This window comes from Lissotriton vulgaris, chromosome 3_1 (genome assembly GCF_964263255.1).
Source record: "Lissotriton vulgaris chromosome 3_1, aLisVul1.2, whole genome shotgun sequence".
In the NCBI taxonomy this organism is placed as follows: Eukaryota; Metazoa; Chordata; class Amphibia; order Caudata; family Salamandridae; genus Lissotriton; species Lissotriton vulgaris.
Window position 1 is genome coordinate 1,891,103,446 of NC_141689.1, and position 21,205 is coordinate 1,891,124,650.

General features: G+C 45.5%; 1 protein-coding gene across 1 annotated transcript in view; it reads left to right on the forward strand.

Moving 5' to 3' along the window:
- RXFP1 (relaxin family peptide receptor 1) overlaps window positions 1-21,205 on the forward strand; it is a 955,071-nt gene that overhangs the window by 706,485 nt on the left and 227,381 nt on the right. The window contains exon 8 of the mRNA XM_086962355.1: window positions 19,675-19,746. Within this exon, the coding sequence (XP_086818481.1) occupies window positions 19,675-19,746 (72 nt within the window). The remainder of the gene's footprint in view (window positions 1-19,674; window positions 19,747-21,205) is intronic.

Sequence of the window (21,205 nt, forward strand, 5' to 3'; positions counted from 1 at the left end):
AGCAGGCAGACCTGCTTAAACTCAATATGTGTTCTAATCCTAAAGGATAATCCCTATGTCATCCCATCGAAACTTGGCACCAAGTATTTGAGTGTTGTTCCATTATGAGACCCAAGAGATGATGTGGGACATCCAATCAAAGGAACTTTCTCCACAGCTTTTGGTGGTCCACTTTATCAAACACTGTAGAGAAATCAATACATACCATATAAACTGGCATGCCCTGAAGGAAGACATATTTCTCTACAATAGCCTGGAGGACCACAATGTTATCTAGTGTGCTATGCTTCTTCATCACAGGAGCGACTAGTCTATTGTTTGAATATAATAGGGAGATATAATACACCAAGTCCTCCTCTGAAATTGAGATAGGCAGTGCCTTCTGCATTAAGTCGCAGTATTCTGCAATCAAGCTGCAGTACTTCGTAGAATCTTCCGTCTTGCAGCTTCTCTCAAGCCGATCAATTTAGAATCACAATCCCTTTTTCTTTCACCGAGTTTATGGTGACTTCCTACCCATTTAAGGTGATTAATGTCCTGCTGGTGACCCATGGAAAACTGCAGGTGCTGTTTTCAGATTAGCCAGTTTATTTCTTGATTTAATATTTTCAAGAAAATGTGTTCTGTTTGGGCATACGTGGGCCAATGAAGCTAGAGCTTAAATTACGAATGTCTTCCATTAGGGCCTTTAAACACTGAATAGGATTGAAGGGAGCACATCCCAACTGCTCTGCTTAAACCCCCTTAATTTTCAAACTGACCACATCTATATGTTTTTGATGTTCAAAAGATCGACCTTTTGTTTTATTAAAAGCGGCCATACCCAGTCCAAAGTTCCTACGATCCAGTGCCGGTAAGTTAAAAGCCACTGTCATGCCCACTCTCCTATGGTCACTCATTACCGACGGGAGAACATAGACATTTTCATAAATCCCAAACAATTGATAAGAGGCAACCACATAGTTTAAAAGGCTCTGAGTAGATAAGGAATGAAATATAAAAAGAGCTGCTTCACCTGTAGGTATTCTCCCATTTAAAATGATCAAGTCCATACTTCTAAGGGTCTTGAGGAAGGAGAACCCTTCTTTATCCTTTCTTATTTTTTCTGGTAATAAGATCTCAGGTATAGACCAGATTTCTTCTTTGTCTGGGTTGGCTTAAATCTCGGAGGTTGAGTTAGAGACTTTGGCGTTTAAGTTTCCCAAAGATTATTACTAGGAGACATTCTTCCCTGATATCAATATCGCAAATAAATGAAAAGAATACACTAACCAAATAGTTATAGTGTATACAAATTTGCCAAAAGGAAGAAAGAGGGACAAATATTAGTTCCCAAACATGCCAACTTCTGGCATAGGCACAGGTAAGAGGGATGACAAAAAAACATCTGGTTCCAATTAATCGAATTCTTAAGCAGGATACCCAATCCCCACTAGCATATCTCCTCACAGAGCACTTAGCATTCCTGGAGAACACAATATATCCATAACAATCAAACACTTTACAGGACCAGGTATATTAATGAAAGGGTTAAAAATTTTCAAAAAATTAAGTGACCTAGACCTGAAATGTTCCATCACAGGAGTAATCCCTCTGAGCTACCTCAAAGAATCACTCCTTTCCACTGGGGGTCGGGCATTATTCAAGGCTCCCGTGACCCAGCTCCCCTGGGTCAAATTGTCTTCTATACCCAGAACCTGAGGATCAGCTGCCAAGCCCGGCACCATATTTAATAATCGTCCCCTTTGATCCAAATCAACCACAATATCTTTTGGGTTACGGGGTAAATACTGTAAGTCGGGACCCATCACTTCGGATACCACTGATTTAGTGGCCCTTGGAACATTCAGACACTTAGGTATGGAATGCGTTGGGGAGATCGCTCATATTCTAAAACAGGTGGTATGTCAATCCCTCACTTAAGGAATAGCTCACAATTCTGCATGACGACATTTGCAACAATCGTGGCTCAGAAGGTTACTCTAGAGTAGGGAAAAGTATTGAATGAGTGAATCTTTATATTTCAACTTTAAGGCCCCAATCTCAGAGAAGGAGCTGAGTATAAATCCTCTATATATCGGAGAGGATTCATTGTCAAATAACCAAGTGCAGTCCAGAATGGAAGATAAATATTCTGTACCACACTGGTTTTCTTTATAGCATCCCTCGAGGGAATCCATAAGGGGAGCCTATCCCTGTGTCCCACTGTACCCGTTACAGTGAAGGATTCCAATACAGGAGACTTACGTCCGTGCGATTTATGCCACGAAAAATTTGTCAATCCAGAAAAATCTTCTAGCAGAATTATCTAATCCGGCAGTTTTAGCTGACGTCACAAGCTACTGCAGATCCTCAAGTTGAAACATACAGAAATGGGCGACCAGGTTTCAATCACGCCCTGTTTTCGAAGGGACTCTTTTTTAAAAATTAGTCCTGATGATGGTCTTATAGATGTCAACAATCAAGACTGAAACGTCGACCTAATCACCATCTCCACATCATTACTGCTTGAAGGACACCTTTGTACATCATTGAACTTGGTCTTCTTCCCTTACTTTTGGAGTTGCTGATATGTTATGAATTGATTTGTTGATTTTTCTGTACATCCATTCATAACTGTGATTACTGATTTGTTTCTCCATTTTATCCCCATGATTTATTTTCTTTGATCAAGTCAATACTAAATAATTTTTCAGATCAAATTAGTTTGCTGTGTGCTTACTTATTTAATTACTTTTTTGTATTCTTTAATTTACATTCATTGAATATTCTGGAATAACTTAATATTGATTTAGTTATGTATGTATTGTATATTTGTATAGCGCTTTACTGTCACCCCAAGGGCATCCTGGCACTTGAGATCACTGTCAGCAACAGAAACAACATCTTAAACTGCCCTAGGGAACAAGTGGGTCTTCAACGCTTTTTTAAATGGTAGAAAGTCCCTTTGACCTCGTAGAAGGAGTGGCAGAGAATTCCAGAGTTTAGCCGCTGCGACACTAAACGAGCGTCCACCCATCCTCACTCTCTGGAATCTCGGTACCACCACCAACCATGCAGAAAAAGAGCGCAAACAACGCATGGACGAATACCATGAAAACATATTCTGCAAAGCCCTGAACACCAGGCAGGCAGCTTTGTACTGAACACGTAAATGGACCGGCAACCAATGTAAGTCCCGAAGAGCAGCGGTGGAGGAGCTGAGGTTAGGGCGAGAGAGGGCCAGCTTGGCCGCCATGTTCTGCACCCGTTGCAGCTTGCATACCAACGTTTTAGGGGCTTCCAGAAGTAGAGCGTTGCAATAGTCTGAACGACTTAGGATGGTCCCACGCACTACTTCTGGTCTAGACTGTTCAGGTAAAAGGGGCAGAACTTTACGGAGCATGCGCAGCAGCATCATGCACGTAGCCGTGGTCTTATTTACGTGTATATCCAGCTGCAAGTTAGGCCCAAAAGTAAGCCCTAAATTACGTGCAGACTCAGCGGCTGACACTGTCTCAGGAAAGGTCGAGGGCCAAAAGTTGTCGGGGAGTGAGCGCGGTATTTTATCAGAAGAACAGTAAAGCACCTCAGTTTTTTTGCTGTTGAACTGAAGGGAGTTAGATCGGAGCCAGTCAGCTGTAGCTGACATACAGCAGTGGAATGTTTCCAACGGGACCGAGTTGTTTCCTTCCAGTGAAAAGACCAATTGGGTATCATCAGCATAATTGAATGCTGAGATACCGAATGATTTTATCAGATGGACCAGAGGGCGAAGGTAAAGGTTGAAAAGTATGGGGCTGATGGCCGATTCCTGTGGTACCCCCCGCCCCACATTCCTCACCTCCGATCTAAATGGGGGCAGCGCCGCCACCTGCCAACGGTTGTTCAAATAAGAGACCAACCAATCCCTTGCCAGCCCGGTGACCCCGTACTCTTCCAGTCTCCTGATGAGGGTAGAGTGGCAGACCGTGTCGAACGCAGCCGACATGTCGAGCAGCACTAAGAAGGCTGCCCAACCCATGTCAACCCGCGAACGAAGATTGTCCAACACGGCCACCAGCGCAGATTCAGTCCCATGCACTGGACGGAAGCCAAATTGTGCCTCATCAAACCAGGTGTTCTCTTCCAGGAAGCCGGACAGGGCGCGGGTCACTAACTTCTCCATGATTTTGATAGGGAACGGCAGCAAGGAGATGGGTCTTTAATTAGACAGGCAGGCAGGGTCCAATGTGGGTTTCTTTAAAAGAGGTGACACCACTGCCAGCTTCCAGCACTCGGGAACGATTGCAGTGTCAAAGGACTGGAGGCAGATAGAATGCAAGGGCTGGAAAAGTTCATCTTGGAACACCTTCCAGAATTTAGGAGGCAGTGGGTCCAAGGGGGAACCCGATGACACAGTTAGTGCCAATTTGCAGAACTCCTCGTAGGACGGGCTGGGGAAGCAACAGAGCTGGGGTCGACTAGGGTAAGCCGCCAAGGCTTCCATGCTAGGAGAGCAACAGCTCAGCTGGGGTCAACTGGGCGCAGCGTCCGGAGCTCCCAGACTAAGAGAGGGACCACCTAGCTGGGGTCGACTGGGCGCAACGTCCGGAGCTCCCAGACTGAGAGAGGGGCCATCCAGCTGGGGTCGACTGGGCGAGATGTCCGGAGCTCCCAAGCAAAGAGTAAGGCGGCTCTGCTGGGGTCGACTGGGCGCAACGTCCGGAGCTCCCAGATTGAGAAAGGAACCACCCAGCTGGGGTCGACTGGGCGCAACGTCCGGAGCTCCCAGACTGAGAGAGGGGCCATCCAGCTGGGGTCGACTGGGCGAGATGTCCGGAGCTCCCAAGCAGAGAGTAAGGCGACTCTGCTGGGGTCGACTGGGCGCAACGTCCGGAGCTCCCAGACTGAGAGAAGGACCATCCAGCTGGGGTCGACTGGGTGAGACGTCCGGAGCTCCCAGACCAGAGGAGGACGGTGCTGGGCGCTTTAGTCCCTCCAAAATCGTGGCAATCTTCTCTTCAAAGGCACTTGCCAAAGACTCACATAAAGCCTGCGATGCAGGAACATTATTTGCCGCGCAGGTAGGATGCATCAGGTCGTTGACGATTTTAAACAGCGCCTGGGATTTGTTAGGGGCCTGGTTCAAGGCGGATTTCAGGTAGGCCGCTTTCGCACACTTAATCTGTGCTTTGTATTCCTGGAGCGACTGCCTGAAAGAGGCCTTCGCTATGTCCGAATAGTCCTTCCTCCAGGCTCTCTCAGCTCGTCTGCAGCACAACTTCATCTGCCGCAGATTGTTCGTGTACCAAAGGCATGCCCGATTCAATCTTTCCCTGGACCTCCGAAGGGGGGCCACCTTATCCAAGGAGTACGAGATATGCCGGCACATCGAAGTGTAGCTCTCCTACACATTATCTCCCAGGATGAAATTTCCTGGTAATAAAGTAGGCAGAACTGAAGATTTTAGAAGTCGGGACCAAGGTCTGCCCATTTTAGCATGTCTGGAACCAGAATCCGCCGAAGAGTTAGTGCCCAGACATAGAGAGAAAGCAACTAAGGCGTGATCCATCCAATACTGGCAGAGGATATCGTTCACCGTCACTTGTTGTGCATCGGCTAACACTAAATCCAAGACATGGCCCTGCCGGTGCGTGGCCGAGAGGACAAGCTCCACCGCCCCTGTTCAACAGGCGAGGAGTATGGTTGATTTTAAATCCCGGAGGACAGGCCAGGCCTAATTCGACCTCACAGTCCGCCGAGTCCAGGTTTCCGTTAGGAACAGCACATCAAGCCCCATGGACTCAATAAGAAAGGCAATCTCCGTGTGGTGCTTACAAAGAGACCGAACGTTAAGCAAACCACAGGAGAGCTTTCTGGGTATAGGCGAACAGCTGGCCTGCTGACTAAGGGGCGCCTGAGGCGCTCTCAAGGCTAGTAGGTCAGTTCGAGAATAGACTATGCGGGATGTGCACAAAGTGCCAGAGGTAGCGGCCCTAAGCGCGCCCGTTGCGCGAACGGGCGCAAACGGGCTTACCTCTGGCGCACCTCCGTCGCGCCCGCTGCGCGCGGACGCTGCGCGCCTGCTCGTCCATCTTTATATGGTATTACACTGAGCGGAAGTCCGCCTCCTGCGCCCCCTGCCCTAAGCAAGATGGCGCCCGAAGTGCCCCTGGCCTCAAAACCCACCCAAGATGGCGGTCGGACCCGCTAATGCTAACTATATCCCGCCGAATGCGGGTGAGATCCAATTATGGTGCCAGTAAGCCTAGCTGAACCCCGGCCTAAGGAAGAGCGTCACTAAGGTAGGCAAGAATTAATAAGCTAAACAGTAGGCTATGCAAACTATGCAGCGCAGTACAAGCAGCGCGAAGTTAAAAGAGAAGCCACACAAGTTAAAATTAAAGCAGCAGCAGTAGCGCGCTGACAGCAAAATCTGAGCCAAACCTGACCCGGTGGCTTAAATAAGCACACCAAGTGCGGAAGTCGGCCTCCTGCGCCCCTTGCCCTAAGCAAGATGGCGCTCGAAGTGCCCCTGGCCTCAAAACCCACCCAAGATGGCGGTCGGACCCGCTAATGCTAACTATATCCCGCCGAATGCGGGTGAGTTATCCTTTGGATACAATTGGGTTCAATTGCTTATACAACCCCAGAGTGATATGTGTAAAATTATACGTACTAAGTTTATGAACAAAATCCCGTGTAGCTTCCTCTTACCCTGAACTTTCTAAAAGAAGCATTTTCAAAATTTTTATTTAAAATCTGACTTTACCAAAAGAGAGGATTTTTCATTACAATTCCAAGGACACCAAGCAGTAACCAGTTGCCATTTGTAAATTACAGCTTATTAAACGTTATAAGGCAACTCTGATGTTATCCTATGAAAGAGGTAAGCCATGCAGTAGTGAAAAACAAATTAAACTGTTTTTCACTGCCAGGTCATGTAAAACTAAAAGGTAAATGTCCAACTTTTTTAATACACTTTGACCTGCTATCTGGGCTTTTCAGGTCCTACCCTAAGGGTGACGTATATGTATGAAATATGAAGGTTTGGCCTGGTAAATGGTTAATTTTGCCAGGTCAAAATGGCAGTTTACAACTGCACACACAGGATGCAATTGCAGGCCTGAGACATGTTTAAGGGGGCCACAGACCCAATAGATGTGTTTGATTTACAGGCCCTTAGTACATGTAGTACCACTTTACTAGGGACTTCTGAGCAAATTAAATATGTCAATTGTGGATAGGCTAGTGATACTGTGTTTAGAGCAGAGAGCACAAGCACTTTGGCACTGGATAGCAGTGTTAAAGTGCACTGAGTCATAAGGCCAACAAAAACGAATTTAGTAACAAAATGGAGGGTAAAAGCAAAACATAAGGGGGGTGACCCTACCAAGAGGGCCAGGTCCAGCAGAAGGATGTAAATAAAGTGAAAGGGTGTAAGGAAGAACGAAACAGGAATGTAAAGACGGAAAGAATAAAGGGTTAACAGAAAGAAGGCAGGCTGAATGGATGGTAGTACAAAAGGTAACATGGATGGATCTGACCAGATCGTCGCCAATGTTGCAAAGTAATATTCTTCAGGAAGGCAGGTTGTAAGTTCCAAGTATATCTTAATTTGTAGTTCAGTTACCGGAAGCTTAGATAAAGCCAAGATGGTAATTTGGCTATAAAGTATGCCCTACCAGGAGCAGTATATCCTTACTGCTCAGCATGCTGACACCAACTGCCTAACCTCACGCACCCAACATTCTATGCAGTCATCACATTCTACACATCACTAGGCTGAACAGCAGGAAAGGGTTAAAGAAAGAAGAGAAGCGTGAAATAACCTCACAACAGGATCCATGGCAAAAACATTAGATGGGTGATAGGATAGATCGATGGAAAGGTGAAAGGATTGCTGAATGGATGCGTATAAGCAAGAATTTAAGGTTGCAGTGATGGATGGATGGATCAATTTATCAATATTTGATAAAGTGCACAGCTGCTCAAAACAGAAACTTTGACGCAATCAGAACAGACAACAAAAAGCTAGCCATGACATCTTAAAAACCTTGGTAGTATCAAACAGCCAGCTTTGAGTTTCCTTTTGAAAGTTGCCAGTTACTCAGACCAGTGCAAATTAGATTGCAAGCTGTTTCATAATTTAGCTGTAAGAACGGTAAAGAAGCTTCCTCCAGAGCGCTTCTTCAAATATTTTGAAATCTGTAGCAAGTGGCAGTCGTTAGACCTAAGTACTCTCTCTTGACTACACAGGGATAATATATTCATCAGGTTGAGAGGGTCATCTACGCGTAAAGCTCTAAAGGCCAGTGACAAAGCTTTAAATTTAATGCACTGGGCCACTGGGAGCCAATATAGTTTTCTTAGATGGGGAAAGATATGCTGGCAGCAAGGGACTCTTCTAATAAATGAAGTTGCTGCGCTCTGGATTCTCAGTAGTCTATGTATCAGATTCGCAGGTAGGCCTAGGTAGAGACTGTTCGAGTAGTTCAGACAATGGGTTACCAACAAATGGACTACCGTTTTACGGGTCTCCTCAGCTAATAAATGAAGGAACTTCTTTAAGGTTTTCATTTTTATGAAGCAGACCAACGGAATTTGTTTGATTTGAATTACGGAGAGTGTAGATAAAATATAATGCAGAGGCTTCTATCAGAAGGAGTCGGTGTTGGAGAGAATAAGTTCAACAGGCCACCAGAGAGTGGCCGGCAGCACTACCTTTTGACTGAAAACCAAAACTTCAGTTTTATCGGGATTAAGTTTCTGGCAATTTGCCTCCATCCATGGATGAATGGTTTGACGCATCGATGAGGTGGGCTTCGCTGGTGTAGTGCCTTTAGAAGTGTGTTTCAAAGTACAGCATGTTTTAATTTTCTGGCTACTCCATTGTCCGGATACAAACTGATGTTTTTTTGCTCCAAGGATTAAGTGCTAGAATATATGATTTTAATTGTAGCTGTGAATTACTCATGGCATAAGCACAAAAACGGGCACCACTTTGCGTATTGTTGAGAAGTGTGACACTGTGCAATATCCACAGACCAGACACTAGGTTTAAATCACAAATGTCAATAATCTACTGCTCGTGGTCTTAAAAATACAACTTGAATACAGTTAATTACCCGTAGAAATTAACAGTGCATATTATATAAATTCATCCAGATTACCTCTGGGGATGTTGCAGTGACCATACTTTATTTTATGTGGTATAATTGCAGGATCAGCTAAATTAAAATCAAAGTATCATCCTGGATGAAAAACACTGAGAGATGAATCGGTTACTAGAGAAATTACAAAATGGTGGATAGAATATTTTTGTGGGTCAGGGGTTTAAACGCTGGAAAAACAGATTGGAGTTCCAAAACAGTGCCGAAACTCTGTTTGAGTCTGTTATACTTTTAGGCTGACTCCTCTTAAAGCATGTATAACTGAAGAGGAGATATTTAAAGGATTGCAAGACAGTACTGCAAAAAATAACTGGGACCTTTGATAAAAACAACTTACAGTGGCACCAGAGAAAACTATCTTAGAATAGGATGGATAAAGGTTCACACCTGCTGCCAAATCCCCGCTGCATCAGCAAACTTGATCTGAAACACTGAGTTCTAAAGATGTATTGACCATCACTGAGTCGTTGGAAGGCCGGGTAAGCATAAATGTGATATTTTGAATTCTCCTCAAAGCATCACTGGTTAAAGCCCATGTTGGCTGTCCCTCTTAAGTGATAATCTCCAGGAAAGAAGGACTCATTTGCTTACTATTGAAAATTACTGATTAATTTTACAATGGCGCGCATATGCACTCCCTTTATGTCTACCTTCTGGACACATTTTCCATTCATCCTATATTGAATATTATAACTGCATTATCCCATATGTTCCATATGAGAAAGTGCCTCTTTTGCATGGTTAGCCTCCACTTTTTGCTTGGTATGGATGTGGTTTCAAATGCAGTGCACAGGGTCCTTGCCAACCAGCTCCCCTGTGCAAGTGCTCCTTCCCTAAAACAAACTCCTAATTGGTATTTCTGCCCCCAGTAAGTCCCTATGGGGAGAAAACAACAAAGTCAACATGTCATCCAGCCTGGGTGCCATGCCATCTAGCATTGCCTGACAGCATAGATAAGCCACCCCTGTAGCAGGCCTCACAACCCTAAGGCAGAGTGCACTATACTACAGATAAGTGCATATCTGCCTGAGCAGATTTGCCCCTACAATATTGGACACAATTGTACGTGCCAGTGAAGCCGTAGAGAGTACATGTGGTACAACTGGAGTTCCACAGCACCATGATGGCTCCACTGAGTATAGGAGTGTTTGGTACCAAACTATTCCTTTGAAGAAATCCACACTGATGCCAGTGTGGGATTTTATGTATCATCTACCCAGGGGGCACCTCAGAGGTGTCCCCTGATTCATTACCAAACCTGGTGTGGTCTCTGACCGGCTGTAGACAGCAAGCCACCACCAGACAGTTTTCTTGAACGCTCGGTACGAAGCCCCTGATCTCTACGGCCAGAAACAATGCACATCCCGGGCAGAGGTGCCATGCCTCCTTCCCCAGGATGAGCCTGTGCTCAAAGAGGGACGCTTCAAAGGCCTGACATGTTTGTAATGGGACCCCCAGCCTCTAGCAGCAGATGGCAGCCCCTGGTTTACACCCCCACGATGGGCAGGAAAATCAGAGGGAAAATCCAAAAAGACAGGAGGTGTGCCCACTTCTGCTAACCCCACCCCTAAGGTGGCGGAAGCAAGGTGAAGCACAACTTTAGGTTCCTATCATCGTGAAGATGGGGGAACTCCTCCAATCAGGGTTAGGTCACAGGAGGGTGTCATAATACAGGTTCTAGTCACCCCAGGTAGGGTGCCCATTGGCCCTGCCTACTACTCCCCTAAATCCCCTCCTAAATGAAGTATTTTAGTGGCTCCCCCAGACCTGGCACTCAGATTCGACGCACCAAATAAGAAGAATGATGATGACCGCTGACCAGGAACTGAGCCTTTTCAGGAATGATTTGGCAAAACCCTTGCCACAGGTTCAACCATTGGCCCTGCTGTTCTTACAGAAACTCTGCAAAGCCTTCAAGAAACCCCAGAGACCTTTAAACCTTAACCAAAGTGCCAAGATCCTCCTTTCAGACTAGAGGCTCGAAGTCGAATCCCTGGCTTCCACCGGGACCAGAACCGCAGTGGTGAGGATCGACCCTGGTGTCAACGCGACTCACTGCTAGCAAAGAACTCCACGACCGCAGTGGTGGAAGACTGGCACTTGTGTCAACGTGACTCTACCCGGTCAGAAGAACACAGTGCAGCATGACAGCCTCCACAACCTTGAGGGATGCTATTGGCCCAACAACCTGAGCTGTGCCCAGCCCTGTGCCTGAAAGCCCATACCCTCCTGTAAGTGCCCCTTCCAGCCTCATCCTGTCCCTCTTGCACTGCATGCTTATCGCTACCACCCCGTGACGGTCTGACGATGGCAGAACTTCTCAATCCAATCGACAGCAGCCGGCTGCCAGCAACTGCGATGGTAACCTTGATGGTGGTCTGCTGAAAATCGAATTGCTTAATTGCTTCCCGTGGACTGTGAGTATAAATCTCATTGCCGGTATCAACCACCTTGGCGTTAATACTGAATCCCGCACCTATTGGGTGCCCCTAGTCCACCACGACTGACATTGCTCACAGTGTTGACCTGAGACACCCTAAGACTGACTGGACTGGAACTGTAAATGGTATAGGCACCTGTTACACTGCACAATTGCTTTCCTCCACAGGATAATATTGAACTGCTCCTGAAATTTGCAGTGTCAACCTTCTGAAACCCGAAATGTATTTTTAATGAGAACCCTACTCACCATCATGCGAAGACCTTGGTCTTAAAATAAAATATAAACTAAGCGTAATTTTCTTAAATTGGGCTTGATCTCCTTCTTGAATAGTGATCCCATTATTGATAACTGTTGCACAATAAATGTCTTAAACTCCTCTGTGTTAGGCCTAAGGCAGCTCGCTCACACTACCACAAATAGAGCACTTTAGGTTTTACACTGAGTTCTGAACACTTTTGGGGAATCCCTGGACTCTGTGTACTACCACGTAGTTGCAATATCATATACAGAGCCAGCCTCCAAAATTCCTTGTGGACCTACAGTATGAAGAAATATTTTTTAAGGTTATTGCTCCTCTACAGAAAGAAAGGTCAATGATCCCCAAAAAACATGTTTATTTTAGTTCCAAGAGAAAAAAACATTTTCAATCGACAGTACATTTTTAATACTAGTGAGTAGATTTTTTCTTTGTACTGTCTGGAATACCTGCCATTTTAGACGAGCTTCTCTGATTCCATAGTCTGGAAATCTATTGTACTGTAATTGAATGTACACAGCAATGGGGGATGAGTCAGATATGATAGTATTCACAGCACTAACTAATTTTTGGGAGAAAAATGGATCAGACTTTTGATGTCTAAAGACAACAGATGCGGGTATTAACCTCTCCACATAAATAACATTCCAATCCCCCTTAAGCCATTCATAAAACACTGATTCACACATACAATCTAGGATATGTTCAATATGCAAGTGCTTAAAAGAATTCATCGAGATCTGTACCCGAACAGGGCCTCGGAACCTCTCCTGCCCTTAGTCTCCCTGTCCCCGACAGTTACTCCTCGCCACACCCATTTTTCTCTAGCCTCAGCCCGCCCCGCGTCCTCCTGTCCTCCGCTCTCCCAAAGCTACCTTCTGCTGACCCTATGTCCACCCTTGATCCTCGGCGCATTCTACCTATCTCGCCGATACCCCCCCCCACCACCCTCGTGTTCCTCGACCACTCTCCTCGTGTCCCCCTGACACACCTCTCCCCAGCTCATAGCACGTTACACTCTCTGCACCACCCCAATTAACCCTCCACCCCTCTGTCCTCCACCTCACTCCCGCTGAGCCTCTCCCCCCCGCCCAGCCAAGATGCCCCCAGCCACACACTCGGTCACTCATCTCGGCCCCTCCTCTAATCTCCTTTCCCCCCAAGGACCGAACACCTTCGCTATATCGTTCCCACGAACCCTCTCTTTCAAATCTTAAAAACGCTTCAAACAGAACATAATAAGGCAACACCCCGAAACGCTAATTGTTGACATTTACCACTGCACAACTAGAGGTCAGAAGAAAATGGACTTCATTTTCCACACCAACAGACCTGACGTATGGGCCACCATCTTTAATTCATCCCTCCCCGTCTCCAAAACCACCTTCACTGATCACAACCGCAAACTAACAATCGCCCCCCTGAATCATCTATCCCTGTCAGGAGACATCTCCATCACCATTTATAGGAACGGCACCATTCTAATCCAGGCGAAAGAGGAGAACCTAGAGTTCTTTGACTCTCTCTTCCCCACTCTTAGGATGGCTACCACCCATTACCCACTCAAAACTCCCCCCGCCCAACCTTCTGGCTCCGCTCAAACTCTCATTCTCCAGAACTCGCCTCCCCAGCGTCCTTCCACTACACTACCTAGTCCCTCCACCACCCAGCTGCTACCGACAGCCCTAGCCCCCCATAACTCACAACTCCCGCCCCCCGCCCGCCTCACCCAACCTCCCCCCACTCAGCCCCCCTCGCTCCCCCTAGGGACCCCCAACTCACCCCTCCCCAGCCCCCGTAACTCCCCCTACTCTCAGTCCTACGCCCTCATTGACCCGCCCCAGCGTCCCCTCCCGTCCCTATCCCTCCAACCTGTCAATCTCTCGTCCTCACCAGACCCAGCTCCCCCTTTCTCCCTAGCCCCGCCCCCCCATTGCGCCCAATCTCATCCCCAAAGGACCCCAACCCCCCTACTCCCTAGCCCACAAAGTTCCACTAACTCCCAGCCTCCCCCCCCCTCGTGATCCTAGACCATTCCCTAGCTCCAGAAGCACCACCCGCTCTCTGCCTCCACCCTCAGTGATCCCAGACCCCTCATTAACACCAGCGCTCAATCCACCCCCGCCAATCCCCACCCCTCTTGTTCACATTGTACCCTCTAACGAAGAGAACACGCACCCCCTTTTGGCCAGCAATCCACCCCACCCTTTAACCCTCCCACAATTGATATATAGACCTGACAACCCCATCACTCAACCACCTAACCCGCCATCCCTCTCTCCTCTAGCTCTCACTTCCCCCTCCACTGAAGATATCTCCCTCCCCCGAAGGGACCGCAACACCACACCCTTAACAGCCCTCTCACAACTTAACCCTAATCCAGATCCTGCCACCTCCCGTTCTTTTATTCCTCCCAGTGGAAACTCGCCCATAAGCCCCTCACACCCAGGACCCAGTTCCACTGATCCTCCTCTCCCCCCCGCACTCGAGATATCGCACCGCCTCGACCTTGTTGAAGCACAGATCTCGACCCTGATACTAGGACTGAAGGAAACCCTTTCTGCCCTCGGGAATCTCCAGCTACCCCCCTCCCCCTCCACCCCACTCCACATCCCCCCGCCTCCCCCTAGGAATGACTATCCCCGTACCGTCCAGGCTCATACTCTCCCTTGTGCCCGGCCCCCTATCACGAAAGTCCAGACGAAGCCGCGAGCAGTCATTCCCAGCAGAAACTTAACCTCCCTCTCCCCTCTAGAAGTGAGCGCACTCGTCGCTTCATACGAACTCCCCCTGAACCAGCCTGCCCTGGCTCCACCCGTGAATTTGACCCTCTCCTCCTCGATCCAAGTCATCACCGGAGTAGGTAGGGACCTGCCCACCCGTAGAACCGTCAGACCCCCACTCTATCTGTCCCCCATTCCCAGAGCCAACCCTGACAATTTGAAAGCAAAAGAAGACCCCCCCACTTGAATTGCATGCTTATCAATAGCCGGTCCGCAGTCAAACATGCAACGGAAATAGCTGAATCCATCCTCTCCCATGACCTGGATGTAGCCTTCATAACTTAAACGTGGCTAAACTCCCTATCCCACCCCATTCTGGATATGCTGGTGCCTCCCGGCTTCTCAATTATCCGCAAAGACAGGCCCATTCACAAAGGTGGCGGCATAGCGATCATCTACAAAAGCAACCTCGCAGTCTCTGAAGCTCCCTCCTACCTGCACAGCTCCTTCGAATGCCTGTCGGTCAACATCAAATCTCACGGTCATAGCTCTCGTCAGTGCCACCTCCTCTACCATCCCCCAGGCAATTCCAACAAATTTAAAGCTCAGTTATCGGATCTGATCACCCAATCCGCACTTACTGGCGACGACAATCTAATTATGGGCGACCTCAACCTTAGATGGAACGACCACAAAAACCCGCTGATTCAATCTCTCAACACCCTTCTACAAGACAACGACTTGGTCCAACATTGTTCAGAAGAAACACACTACAGAGGAGCGACCCTGGATGCCATCATTGCGAACAAAACTGCAGTCTCGATTGACCACATCATCCCGGTGGACTGGTCAGACCACCACTTAATTTTATTTCATATCATCCAGCCGGCTGTGTCACTCCCACCCACTCAAGCCCCCCCCCCAAATGGGTCAGGAACACCTCCAGAGTTCCCCGAGACAAGCTTGAGGAAGGACTCAGCACTCTCCTCCCGAACACGTCGGAGCCCCTCTCTACCTCGGAACTCACCTCGCTCTACCATTCCAATCTAGAGCTCGTCCTAGATCAGCTGGCACCTCTGAAACTAAAAAAATCCAGAAGCATCCCCTCCAGAGCATGGTTCTCTACTGACATTAATGAGGAAAGAAGACACCTTAGATCCGTGGAAAGAACTTGAAGAAACAACCCCTCCGCCATGCATCGGGACCAACTCAAGGCAGCCCGCAAAATCTACCATACTCACATCAAAAGTAAGAAGACTTCCTTCTTCAGTTCTGCATTAGACAATGCGAGAAACCGCCCCAAGGAACTCTTCGACATCATTAGAAACTAAACCACCATTCCCAAGGCAGCCAACTTAGCTGCCTCCAAAACCCAATGCGACAACTTCGCAAGCTTCTTCAATGAAAAAATCGCCAAAATCGATCGCTCCTTCATCCAGAGCACTGCAATCATCCACAACCCCCCAATAACCTCATCTTTCTGCTGGTCTTCTTTCCAGCCGGTCGAGGTTGAAATGATAAGCAATCTTATCGACGCAGTGAAACCCTCCTCTCACTCTCTCGATCTACTTCCCTCGAGACTGACCAAGGACTTGAAGCTCACCCTAGCCCCAATCTGGGGCAAGATCATCAGTAGCTCCTTAAGCGAGGGCCTCATCCCTGACTGCCTTAAACTAGGACAAGTCACTCCTCTGCTCAAAAAACCCGGCCTTAATCTCACAGACAAGAACAACTTCAGACCGGTCTCGAATCTTCCGTTCCTAGCCAAAATTCTGGAAAGATGTGTGCTTTCACAATTAAACCAACACTTAGAGAATTCTAACCTACTGGATCCTCTCCAATCCGGGTTCAGAAAGGGCTGCAGTACGGAAACCGCTATCCTAAATGTCCTTGATGACTTGCACATGTCACTTGACTCCAACCAATGTAGCCTCCTCATTCTCCTTGACCTCTCGGCTGCGTTTGACACAGTTGATCACTCTCTCCTACTTAATGTCCTCCGAGAAAGAGCGGGCTTCGAAAACACAGTCCTAAAATGGTTTGCCTCCTTTCTTAACAACCGCTCTCAAAGAATAAAGATCAATAGTTTCGAGTCAGACCCCCTCCCCATCAACAGAGGTGTTCCCCAAGGATCAGTACTCTCCCCGCAACTTTTCAACATCTACATGGAACCCCTCACCTCTCTCCTAAGGAACTCTAACATCCCCTTCCACCTGTACGCGGATGACACTCAACTTTACTTGGAAACCACTTTGATCGCTGACATTCACAGACTTAATGCTACACTCATGGAGGTTCAACACTGGCTCTCAGCCAACCACCTCAAACTGAACGAAGAGAAAACGGAAGTCCTCCTAATTTCGAACAAAGATGAAAACCCACAAATAGTGGAATGGCTCAAAGCCTTAAATGCCCTCAATGTCTCTCTTACTCCAACGGACTCAGCAAAATCACTAGGAATCACTCTCGACCCCAAACTGGACATGAAGAAGCACATCTCCAATACCGCCAAAAGCGCGTTCTTGAACTTGAAACTTCTCTACAAAATTAAACCCTTCCTCCCCCCCAAAGATCTGAAACATGCCACCCAGGCACTTGTGCTCTCAAGAATTGACTATGGCATTGCTGTACTGACTGGAACAGTCAAGTCACACCTGGGACCCCTCAACTCCACCCTCAACGCTGCCGCAAGAATGATCACAGGAACAAAGAAATTTGACCACATCTCACCGGCACTCAAAAAACTGAAATGGCTCCCGATTGACCAACGAGGCAACTTCCGCACAGCTTGCCTCACACATAAAGCCTTGCATACAGGCAAACCAGAATACCTGGCCTCTAAACTCAAAAGGGCTGGACAATCCAGGAACCTCAGAAGCTCCAACACACTCCTGCTCATCCCGCTGAAATCACAGAAACGCAAGACCTCTAACAAATCCTTTGCGGGGAACGCTCCCAGGATTTGGAACTCCATCCCCCCACATATCAGAACGACCGCCTGTTTCCCACAATTCAAAACGCTACTCAAAGCCCTCTTCCTTGAACGCTCCGGTGCTTAGCGAGAAGCCCATCTCCCAACAGCAGAAATCTGATAGCCTTTGCGGAACTCAGAACTAACTGATTCGCCCCCGAACTCCGTCTCTTACTGCGTTATTATTGTTGTTGTTCTGTTGGTGTACAGGCTATATTGCCCTCCTATCCTTTCCGATTCTTGTTTTCTATGCTTATTGCCCTGGTTGCATCTCTCTATTTGCTGTGAAGCGCTCTGATACCCTCGGGTCCAGCTAGCGCTCTACAAAACTTCAATAAATAAATTTAAAAAAAACTTCTATGCGGATTTGGCACCTGATCCAATACACATGCCAGTTGTGTCCTATATAGGGACACAACACTAATACCCTACCTTTATTCTTACCTGTTTGACAGTTTTTGGCATCTGAAATTAGAGGATGCAAACTTTTTAAAATCTGCAATTATGGATCCAAAAATGTGACACACAATCATGGTAACTAAGAGTGAGGTATTTGAATACCAGACGTTAAAGAATGATTTCAGACGGGAAGTTTGTAGACAACTTCATAGTTTTATATAAAGGCAGGGTCTGCAGTGCTTTAGACGGGAACAAGATCATTGTGGACTTAAAACATGGTCCTATCAAAGTTCTTTATTCGATCCAGACACAACTCAGTCGTTATGCATCCTGAAGAGGAAAAATAATCATTTAGGTGATCGTGGCCCACATTTAATTATTGAAGTTATACACAGAGGTCTGTGCAATGCAACACAATGCTAAATATAGCATATATTTTCTTCCCTCATAAAAGGACACATGTGCAGTGCTAAATGGTATTGCATTGATGAGTACCCATACAAACTTTAGTAAAAGTGTGCGTTCGTGGTTACCCCTACACAAGTGAAATGTTCCATAAATTTCAAAAAATTGTAATGAACACAAAAAATAAAGAAAAAAGAAATGGCAAATTTACTATGAAAAAAAATAAAACCAGATTAGGTTTCAGATTGTTGAATTTGTCCTTCCACTACAGGGAAGAAATAGTTATGAAAGTAATGGGAGAATTATCGCTCTACAAAAAGAAAATTTAGATTGCATGCATGATTGCAACAAATTAAGGTGTTACTGAAAGCTATTTAAGTTTGGGACACTAATGAGTGGATGAGCAGTACAATACTCTGGGAACTGTAAACAATCTTATGTCATTAAAGCTAAAATAGGATGGCTAGCCTTCCTGTACCTGGTTTGCAAAATGACAGTATTAGACTTTACTATGAAACTAGTTGAATCAGTAGCATCTCCTCGAGAGAGTGCTGCCAGGCGGTGACGCAGGGCAGGGGGAGGGTCAGGGTGGGAGGTAGTAAAATCCGGATTATGGTCTAATGGAGGTAAGTATACAAATAAATAAATAATTTTGTTGCACAATGAACATCCACAGCAACACCCATTGCACACCCCTTTCAACCAAAGTGAAGCGTGTAAAGGGGCTGTATTGACATGGCAGCGTTAAGCTAACCAAAGTAGCGTAGCGCTACTTTGTAAATATGGAGAAGGGCACAGCACCACCAGAACGTCGCTAAAAGTGACCCAAATAGTGCAGTTGCTTTGGAAGGAAATATGACATAATTCTCAATGTGATGTGTGCTACTTCGTCATGCAAGTAGTGAGAGCATTCTTCACTTTACAAAGTATTGAAGCAAAAACTTGTAGGTACTGGAAATTGATTTTTCATTTCCGTTTTAACAATTGTTTTATTTTCATATATAATACTTTAAAGGATTCTATAAAAAAAAGTAGGTTTATTACACTTGTGACTGCCCGCACACTGATACAGAAAAGCACAGATATTAGTTAACCGAACATATTGAAGGAAACAATTTTAAGAAAATTAAAAACTCCCTAACTTATGTTTTTGAGACATAAGAGAATGGAAATATTCAATATGAATTGAACATTGAAATGCTTGTGGTGCTGTGCTCTTTGCTTTATCAAATACGTCAAGCTCGAATCATGGGAGCATCTGAACTGAAATCATGGGAACTGTGATTACACAATACTTTTCCTTAATTAATAATGTGTTTTGTCTTTCTTTTTGTCTTCTTCAGGATAATAGATAACAACCAAATCAACAGGATCTCCCCACAGACGTTTTCTGGACTCAACTCACTCATTCTTCTGTAAGTTTAGGTGTGAAATAGGGGAGAGAGTGTGGCTTAGGAATTTTCTGTTGGATTTGAAAGATCTAGGATGCAGTCTTCCGACTTCTGACACTTGGTCATCAGAAAACTGGTCCATACATTTTTGATTCCATCCTACATCTGCTATTTCTAGGCAGAGTGGTCACTTTTGCAAAATGAATATTGGGCCGTAGGAAAAAAATATATATTTTCAATAGTTTTTTTCACTTTAAAAACCATTCTAAAAAGGAGCGGTACTACCACATTTTATGTGCAAAGAAATAGGATAAAAACTGTGATAAAATCCGTCATGCTGTTCAAAATATAGTGAACAGAAATAACTAAACGTATTTGTATCTAATTGATTACTATTTTAATTTACCCATAAAATGTGCATACATAATACAGCAGATAGTTAAATAATTGTTTATCTCAAAAGCAATCACTTGTCAATACAGTATATAAAAACCTTCATCATATCAGAAGTGACTAAAATAATCATCTTAAAGTACAATTCCTACCTATAACAAAAGGAATTGCTTCTTGCTGACATCATGAAATGTGGCATGTTTCCCATACTACACAAAAAACGTTCTATGCACTAACAATAAGAGTAGGCCTTGAATTTGCCAGGCACTCCAAAGACATTTAGTGACAGAAAAATTCAATTTTTGGCACCCAAGTATCATATATCATTCACATATACTGAACTACTATCTTTATGTTATGTTATGTTATGTTAAATCATGTCATGCCATGCTATGATATGTTTCATGTCATGTTGTACTATACTATGTTATGCCATGTTATGGCATGTTATGGTAATTATTTAAGCGCACGTTCTCCCAGGGGTTCTTGGCATTTTTCAGGTAAAAGGTAACTTGTGGCAAAAAATTGTTAAAATAAATACATACAAAAATATTTCAGAAGTATTTCTTTCTGATTGGTAGATAAAAGTTACATTTATCACATACGTGACCACTAGAATATCAGTTACAGAGAAATTTAACCAGGAATGGGTCATCAGCATAAACTTTCTATAGGGACACACCAGGATGTATTCAAAATCAAGCTAAGGTTCTCTGATAGGCAATAGTGTTTTTCTCCAGATAGGATCGAACTATAATACATTTACAAGGTGCAGTTAAGAATTGCTGATTTCCCCAACTCCATAAAAGATTTCATAATTCAATAAGACTGGTCTTACTGATGGAATTAGATCAGTCCATAACTCATAGACGTGCAAGGAAAAAAAAGCTACTTTTTAATGTGAATCCATGATAAATTAGACCTGTGTAGTCTCTTCTCTATAGGACGGAAGCTGAGGATTAATCAGACTCAGATTACTCATTTCGGCATTATTTCATTGTAAACTTTTTTGAGTCCTAATTCACTTTGCTAGAGAATCGTGCAAATGCACTTGTAGAGTGAGAATGACTTTTTCAAGAACACATTTTTG